The sequence below is a fragment of the Vigna unguiculata genome, chromosome 5, assembly GCF_037176805.1.
Source record: "Vigna unguiculata cultivar grain cowpea cultivar isolate G323 ecotype 2 chromosome 5, ASM3717680v1, whole genome shotgun sequence".
Lineage (NCBI taxonomy): Eukaryota > Viridiplantae > Streptophyta > Magnoliopsida > Fabales > Fabaceae > Vigna > Vigna unguiculata.
The window spans coordinates 20,355,537-20,363,955 of record NC_140796.1 but is presented as its reverse complement, the minus strand read 5'-3'; the positions used below and the strand labels follow the sequence as shown (position 1 = coordinate 20,363,955).

Here is an 8,419-nt window from a genome sequence, read left to right as displayed (position 1 = left end):
CTATAAAGACTACGACGAACTTATCTAAGAATGGCCGGAAAATTATGTTCATGTAGTCCATAAACACCACCGGAGCATTGGTCACACCAAAAGGCATAACCACATACTCATAGTGGCCACATCTGGACCTGAAGGCCGTCTTCTGCACATCATCATCATCCTTCACCAAAATCTGATGATAATCTGACCGCAGATCTATCTTCGAGAACACCGACGATTCGTGCAACTGATCCATCAAGTCATCGATTCTCGAAAGGGGATACTTGTTCTTGATGGTCATCTTATTTAACTGTTTGTAGTCCACACACAGACGTGAACTTCCATCCTTTTTCTTCACCAATAACATTGGTGCTCCCTAAGGTGAAGTACTGGGTCAGATGAACTGCTTCCCTATTAATTCTTCTATTTGATTCTTAAGCTCCACCAACTCTGCCGGAGCCATCCAGTATAGAGCCATCGACACCGGACATGTTCCTGGTAGCAGGTTAATAGAGAACTCCACCTCCTCCAGGAATACATCCTCAAACTCATGCACCCCCGGTATAACTGACGCCCCCGCCTTTTTCTCCACCTCAAGATGTGTGAAGATTATGTAACACTGTGCGCCCTTTTGTAGTTCCTTCACAACCCCTTTTGATGTTAACAACTCAGGCTCCTCTAAGTCGGGATAAAGCAGCCTCTTCTCTCGGCAATTTATAAGAATGCTATTGGCAGAGAGCCAATCCATTTCCAAGATCATCTCCAGCTCCTTTAGAGGTAGGCAGATCAGATTCACTTTGTACTTGCGTCCCTCTACCTCCACTGGACACCTAGCACACAAGGACGATGTCCTAACCAAACCCGACGTCGGAGTAGATACTACCAGTTCACACTACAAATCACATACCGACAAACCTAGACGTTTTACACAAACATCTGACACAAAGGAATGTGTCGCTCCAGAATCATATAACACACAACAAGATTTTCCAGCTATCATACAATGACCTATAACTAGGTTACCTGAGCTTGCAGCCTCTGCTCCGATCATGGCGTACACTTTGCCTGTCGCCTGAGGCCTGTTGCCTCTATCCCTCCACTGATGCTGGTGGGGGGGTCTGAACTGGAGGGTGTGTCGCTGCCCTAGCAAGGGTGGGACAGTCCTTCCCAAAGTGGCCCTCCTTGCCACAGTTGTTGCACTTGCGGTAACCCTCCATTTGTGGGCAGGTGCTCCTCAGATGAGAGCCTCCACATATATAACACTGCACCCGACCCTTTTGAGGAGAAAAACTCCTAGACCCTTGAGACTGATGGTGAGGTCTGTCATCAGGCTTCCTCCCCTCCTTGTGTCTCAGCTTGGACCTAGATGGTCCACCTATCCTCTGAGGTTGTTGTGGGCGCTAACCTTCCACCTCGTTCTTCATCTTCTCCATCACTCTGGCCTTCTTCACCAAAGCAGCAAAATCCTTGATGGATAATGGGGCTACCATCAAGCGAATATCGCCGCGAAGACCATTCTCGAACTTGCGGCATCTCCACTCTTCATCTAGTGGCAGTGTATAGAAGCGGTTGAGGTGCTTGAACTTTTTAGCATAGTCCGCCACTGATTTGTTCCTCTGTGTCAGTTGGAGGAACTCCACCTCCTTAGCATATCTGACGCTGTTGGGAAAGTACTCAGAGAGAAACTTCTCCTGAATGCCTCCCAAGTCACTGGTTCGCCCCTCTCCTCCATGATGGATTTTGTACTGATCCACCAGTGCTCAGCCTCTTCGGTGAGCATGTATACTGTGAAAGCTATCCTGATCTTCGTTGGGCATACTTTAGCATCAAAGATCCTCTCCATATCCTTTAGCCATTGGTACGCGGCATCAGGGCTCGTCTTGCCTCTAAACTTCATCGGGTGCTGCTTCAAGAAGTCTTGCAGGCTCCACTCCCTGACTACAGGTCGTGGCTCAAGACCAGAGGTTGGAGCAATCGCCCTATTCTTCTCCAGCTGGCGGAGGGCTTCCATATGTTGCCTATGGGCATCTTCAGCAGCTACCCTAGCAGCCTCCATCTGCTGCATCACTAGCTGCTACTGCTCAAGCGACGCTGTCTGTCGCAGCCACCATCGCTTCTATAGCCCTGGCGATATCAGGTACATCGCCTTCAGAGGATTGAGAGTTCCTACGAGGAGGTGCCATAGTTCACTGGCACACAGGAAATCACTTGGTTAGACTCGATAAGACAAGAATTTAACTAAGAACACACAAAAAGACAAAGAGAAAGCTAAGCGGACATCCAAGTCCACAAACCTAAGGAATGACCGCTCTGATACCATAAATGTAACGTCCCATTTAATAAATAAACCAAATTAAAAAGACACATCACATAGAATAATATATTAACGCAGTCTTGGAGTACAAACAACTTCGTACAGTAACCAAGGCACACCACGATGCCAAAAGAAAACATAAAGGAATAACGACAAAGTTTTCTAAATGAAGCCCAAAGGCCAGACAGTACATGGGCCATTTCCCTAAAAGAAAAGCCCAATTAACACAAGAAGTCCAGCCCAGGTAGAGTATGCAGCGGAATCATCTCTCCATTGTTGGCCACGAGTACCTCTCACATCTGCTCCCATCAATAAATTGATGATCATCACAAAAGTAAAGGAAAAATATACAAAGCAATCAAACAAGCAAAGGGTAAGCTAGAGCCAAAAGTGGTTTTATCATGCAATCAGATATACTTTCACAGTCCAATATACATACATCATTCAAGCATGTTATCACCTTCCAATCAATACACTAAGACTCGACTCGACTCATCTGGATACATGTAATCTAGTCGAATTCAGCGGATGCTTGCACTCGTGGTGGATATCTCTGCTCACGTCCCGACCACTGAAGCACGACCCTGAAATCTCACCTAGAGATTTCAAGGAATTATATACTGACCACATACCAAACATATTCGAGCAACCAAGTAACATATATACACATATATCATGCATAGAAACTTCATGCCAACGTCCATAACCAATCCTCATTCATATCACATGTTGAATCAATAACAACTCGCTATTCCCAAACCTTGAGTATAAAGCTTCCTCTCATACCAATATCATGCCTTTTGATTACCAACTATCTCATTTGTTTCTTAATCCAAGATCACACAATCACATCAATCCAAATTCATAACCACAACTTATACCATGCATTTCACAAGCCTCATGCATTAAATAGAGTACATCATAAATCAAGCAACCCATAATAACCAAGTGAAGAAGAAAACAATGTGGGCTGCAGCAGATCTCGCTCAAGCCAGAGACCCTCGCTCAGGCGAGGGGAGTGCCCTCGCTCAAGTTGCAGGCTCTCGCTTAGGCGAGACAGCGACAGAAGGCGTGGGAAGTTTCGCGAAGGTTCGCTTAGGCGAGGCCATCTCGCCTAAGCGAGATGGTCTTTCGCTCAAAACACAACTTGCTCGCCGGAGCGAGTATTCAAACAAAATTCCTGGGTGAGATACTACAACTCTCGCTTAGGCGAGATGAGCTCGCCTGGGCAAAAATAATAGTTTCCTCCCACTGTTCTATGCCTGCAAACTAGAAAAATACAACACACTCCGATACAAATCATTCATACACGATTACATACACTTTCTTTATTATTTTACACACGAAACAGATGGAAACAAACCACACACTTCAAACACGAAAAAAAATGGTCTAGCTTCCCTTACCTAGAAAGGGGTTATGATGTGACCCCAACAAGCCCAAGCTCAAGTGCATCAACAAGCCCAAGCCCACATCAAGGCCCAATCACTAGAAGCATGATGAGAAAGATTCACGTGGGCCTCTCACAAGATGATCAAGTCAATCATGGGCTTTTTACATTATTCACATGGGCTAAAGAAATCTCTAAAATATGAGATTATGCATGAAGGAAATAGTATAGATTTAAATTGGGCCATTGTTTAGGCCTTGTTTTTCTAGAATAATAAGTCAAACATTGTGTAGTTAAATTGATAAAATTGGGCTTAACTAAGCCCAATAGGAGATTTGGCCATGAGCTACCAAAGGTCAAAGGTGGACTAAGTGGAAGTCAACATTCCTTCCTACACCTCATGGATCATGCATACCATGGAGCCAAGTCCACACTCCACCCATGTGCCTCCTTCATGCAAGGGCTAAGAGAGTGTCTTCTTTTCCAAGTCTTCATCCAAAGGCAGGGAAGATGCCTCCTTCTCCAAGCCACCATCCAAGGGTGATGATTAAAGCTTCTCCTCCAAGTTTGATCTAAGGGCCAAGAATTAGTCTAGCTTTTAGGCTCACATATAAAAGCCAAAAGTAGACCATTTGTACATTTCAACTCTTGAAATTTCTAATAGAATGTTTGTGTTGAGATCATTCCACTCTTCTATTATTTTGAGAGCACACATGGCTAACCTTCTCCTTCATCTCCTCTAGCCACCTTCCATACCATAGCTTCACTTCTACTCTTCATCTTCACCAAAAACCTCCATTGCCTAGAGTTTTTCTTGCTCTTATCTTCATTTCCGCTGCATTTCATCTTCTTTTTGGTGTCTTCCATGGATCTCCTTCCTCTCCTACACCAAGGACGTCCATCAATTGGTATCTAGAGCCATCCAAGCCTTTGGTGCATCCATCCTCTTGGTTTGGGTAAGGTTCTTGGTCCATACTTGTCTCTTGTTTCAATCTCCGTTTTGTCTCTCTTCTCCACTGTTTTCTTCACTTTTGCTGCTGTTTTTTTCATGTTTTTTATGCTCTCCACCGTTTGACATTGAGGCTACATGAATCTCCATTGATTCATCTTGTAGTACTCCTTGCTTCATTGGTGCAAATCTGTTTTTAGGTTCCATTTTCGTTTTCCAGCACTTGTTCTCTTCTTCCTTGCTGTTTTTCTTCATTTTAATCGGTGCATCTTTCAATTTTAAGTTCCTTATATTGTGTTTTGTCTTAAGTCATGTTTTAGCACTTTAATTCATCTTAATTTTCGTTCATATGGCTGAATTCTGCACTTGCTTGATGAGAACCAAGTCCTACATCACACAAAATGAGCTATGAACTTCAAGTGATGCTTGTGGATGTGTAAGGCAATGGTCTCATTGTTTTTCGTCCATTTCACCGATTGGATTGTGCTTTTGAGAGTTTAAGATGTTCTTCTATGATTCATACTTGATTTTAGATCATAATCAAGTTCATTCATCTTGAATTTTCAGAACATCTTACAATTTCCGTGAGCAATTCTGCTCCAGTCTGTTTTTCCAGATTTCACTGCACACACACCTACTGTTTGAGATTTGTCATGACTCACTTCCTTGTCCAAATTTTAATCTGAATTTTTCCTCATTTATCTAACATCCAGACGAAACATACAAAAAAAGAATCATTCAAAAATGTTGAGTACAAAAAAAATGAAAAATCGGCGAAGTTGAGGAAAATTTTCACGTTTTCTGGTGTAGTGATCTCGGGAATTTTATGTTTTACTGCTGTTTTGTGCGATTTGTGGTGCTTTTAAGTGCTCTTTGTTATTCTAATTGATTCCTTGATTGTGTACTCTATATTGGCTTGAGTTTGCCTTCAATAGAAGTGGAATTTATTCCCTCAATTTGGCACAAAATTGCAATGAGTACTGTGGCTGTTTTTGAGCACTTTTTCTTCACTATTTTCAATTTTTTTTCATCTATTCTAGTGCATTTCTAGGTTCCTTTTTGTGGTGCTTGCCTTTCTTTTCAGCCTTTAATTTCTTGCTTGTCACTTCTTGAATCTCCTTCTAGTCATGTTTCATTTCAATGCTCTTTTGGTTTAACATTTCTAATTAGCTTTTCTTGCTTTCTCCTTTGTTTGGGTTCATATACTTGACTCTTGGTTATTGGTTGTGATTGATGATGCTATGAAGTTTAGAATGGTTTCTATGATTTGGTAGCATCTTAGGTGGTGGATATTGAAGTAGAATTTTAGCTTGTGTGCTTATCCTTTTCCTCACCTATTGAGAGTTTTGGACCTATTCATTTGAGAGAGTGTGTGCTAACTCCATTACTTGGTATAGTTTTCTTGCTGTTTTGTTTTTTGGTGCAGGTTTGGTGGCTGTTTTGGCCTTAAAACCAAGGTTATAATTGCTGTTTTGCACTTCATTTTGGTGGCTTAAGGTGCTTACAAGTGCCTTGGTGGTGGTCTTTGTTCAAATCAAAAGGAGGCTACAAGCCAAGCTCTTGGCTCTTGATTTTGTGCAAATTGGCAGCACTTTGGCAGCACATTTGGAGTTGCATTGTTTCTTATTTTTGGCTTTATTTCTTTGTACTTTATACTTCTTTTTGGCACATATATTTGGTACCATTTTGAAGCCTCCTTGATTGTGAAATTGCATCTTTTGAGCATCAAAATTTGAGATATTAAGTGGCTTGAGGTTGCTTCATTTTGAGTACCAAATTAGTGAACCAAATTTGCTTTCAAGTTCTCAATTGTATCCATGGCCTACTTAGGTGTCTTGGGGAACCAAAGGTGTTCAATCCCATCTCCTAAGTAGAACCTTTTTTTTCATATTATAGTGCAACGTTTTAGTAAGTGAGTGTGTTGAAAGTTCTAAGTGCTTTCTCACCTTACTTTTAGGCCGCATAGTTAGACGCTTAGTGGTTTAAATTTGTGAGACCAAAGTTTCTAAAATTTTTGCCATTTAGGGGTCCGTTTTTAGTGTTAGTCTTTTCTTTTCTTTGAGTCTTGTTTGTGTTTGTTTGTGCTTAGTGTCTCAAGTGATTCTATTTACTTAGCCTTAAACAATTGTGTGATCTTTGAAACCTTTTGCAAGTACGTCTTGGCAAGGATTGGCCTTGGTACTTAAGAAGTCTTTTAGACTCACCTCGCCTAACCTGGAGGTCTACTTGTGCTTGGTTTCTTCTTTCACCATTTTGTTAAAGTTCTAAGTTCTTTTAATCACCATGAGCACTAGAAGGGCTACTCGTGCTAGTACCCAACATCAACAACATGATGAAAACAACCTCCACACAAGTGGTGATGAGGAGGTTGAGGTTGATCCTAGAGTCCTAAATAATCTCTCTCAAGAGGTTAGGGACCTTAAAATTAAAATGGCTTCCATGCAAGCCAATCTTCAATTAATTGCCAATCAACTTACCCCTCCCAACCATAATACCCGTGCCTCTCCTAGGCCTTCTCGTGCCCCTTCAAGGCATGAGTATGATTTTGAAGAGGAGGAAGATGAGCGCATTAACCTTAGACAATCGCCTCGTGTACGAAGGCAAAGGCGCATACCTCCTCACCCAAAGGAAGTCAAAATTGATTTGCCTCATTTCTATGGAAAGGATAATGTTGAGGTTTTTCTTGATTGGGTTGCCAAAGTAGAACAATTGTTTGAGAGTCATGTTGTGGAGGAAGAGAGGCGTGTGTCTCTAGCTACTCTTAGCTTTCAAGGGCATGCTCTTAATTGGTGGACTTCCTTAGTCCTCCAAAGAAGGAGAAAAGGGCTACATGATATTGAGTATTGGAATGATCTTAAGGAAGCCCTTCATGCCCGCCATGTTCCCTCCTACTACAAAAGGGAGCTCTTGGACAAGCTCCAAAGGCTCCAACAAAGATCTATGTCTATAGAAGAGTATAGACAAAAGATGGAGCTCTACATCATGAGAGCCGAAATTGAAGAAGAAGAGGAACTTACCATTGTTAGGTTCTTAAGTGGACTCAATTACAACATAAGAGATAAAGTTGAGTTGCTCCCCTACCGCAATTTTAATGATCTTGTTCAAATGAGCATCAAGGTGGAGCAACAACTTTTGAGACGTCCTTCTCGCAAGGATTCTCCCTCTTTTTCTAAAAGTGATTTTCAAAAGAAAGATTTTTCAAAAGAAAAAGAGTCCACTCATAAGAGCCTTACAAAGGTAAGTGACAAGGGTGAATCCTCCACCAACAAAAGAGGTAGTGACATTAAATGTTTCAAGTGTCTAGGTAGAGGTCATGTGGTCGCTCAATGCCCTACCAAACGCACCATTGTGCTTAAGGGCAAAGACCTCTACACTAGCCAAGAGGAGTCATCTTCAAGTGACTCCGACACTTCTCATTCTAGTGATTCTCAAGAACATTCATATCCAAATGAAGCGAAACTTTTGATGATTAGGAGGCTTCTCAATAACCAACCTAGCATTCCTCTCAATGATCAAAGAGAAAATATTTTCCACACAAGATGTGAGGTTTTGAAAAACACTTGTTCTTTGATCATTGATAGTGGGTCTTGTTGCAATTGTTGTAGCATAAGATTGGTTGAGAAGTTGAATTTGACTTTGTTACCCCATCCCAAACCTTACAAACTTCATTGGCTTAATGAAGATGGGGATCTCAAAGTTGAACATCAAGTAAAAGTCAAGTTCTCCATTGGGAAATTTAAAGATAAAGTTTTATGTGATGTAATCCTAATGGAAGCTTGCCATATTC

The 8,419-nt window shown here is 41.7% G+C and overlaps 2 protein-coding genes across 2 annotated transcripts; both read right to left on the bottom strand.

Moving 5' to 3' along the window:
• Positions 1-373: 373 nt before the first annotated feature.
• LOC114184460 (uncharacterized) lies at positions 374-1,196 on the bottom strand. The gene is made up of 2 exons (XM_028071771.2): positions 1,104-1,196; positions 374-871 (listed from the first exon to the last, which is right to left on the bottom strand). Exons 1-2 carry the CDS (start codon positions 1,194-1,196, stop codon positions 374-376), a joined length of 591 nt encoding a protein of 196 aa, XP_027927572.2.
• Positions 1,197-1,379: 183 nt separating this feature from the next.
• On the bottom strand, positions 1,380-2,044 carry LOC114184459 (uncharacterized). The gene is made up of 2 exons (XM_028071769.2): positions 1,799-2,044; positions 1,380-1,724 (listed from the first exon to the last, which is right to left on the bottom strand). Exons 1-2 carry the CDS (start codon positions 2,042-2,044, stop codon positions 1,380-1,382), a joined length of 591 nt encoding a protein of 196 aa, XP_027927570.1.
• Positions 2,045-8,419: the final 6,375 nt, after the last annotated feature.

Coding starts and splice junctions, on each gene's coding strand:
- LOC114184459 (XM_028071769.2), bottom strand. CDS start 2,044: ATGCAGCAGATGGAGGCTGCTAGGGTAGCTGCTGAAGATGCCCATAGG. Junction 1,725..1,798: donor AGAGGATCTTTGATGCTAAA/GTATGCCCAACG, acceptor CTGGTGGATCAG/TACAAAATCCATCATGGAGG.
- LOC114184460 (XM_028071771.2), bottom strand. CDS start 1,196: ATGGAGGGTTACCGCAAGTGCAACAACTGTGGCAAGGAGGGCCACTTT. Junction 872..1,103: donor GGGCAGCGACACACCCTCCA/GTTCAGACCCCC, acceptor TGTGATTTGTAG/TGTGAACTGGTAGTATCTAC.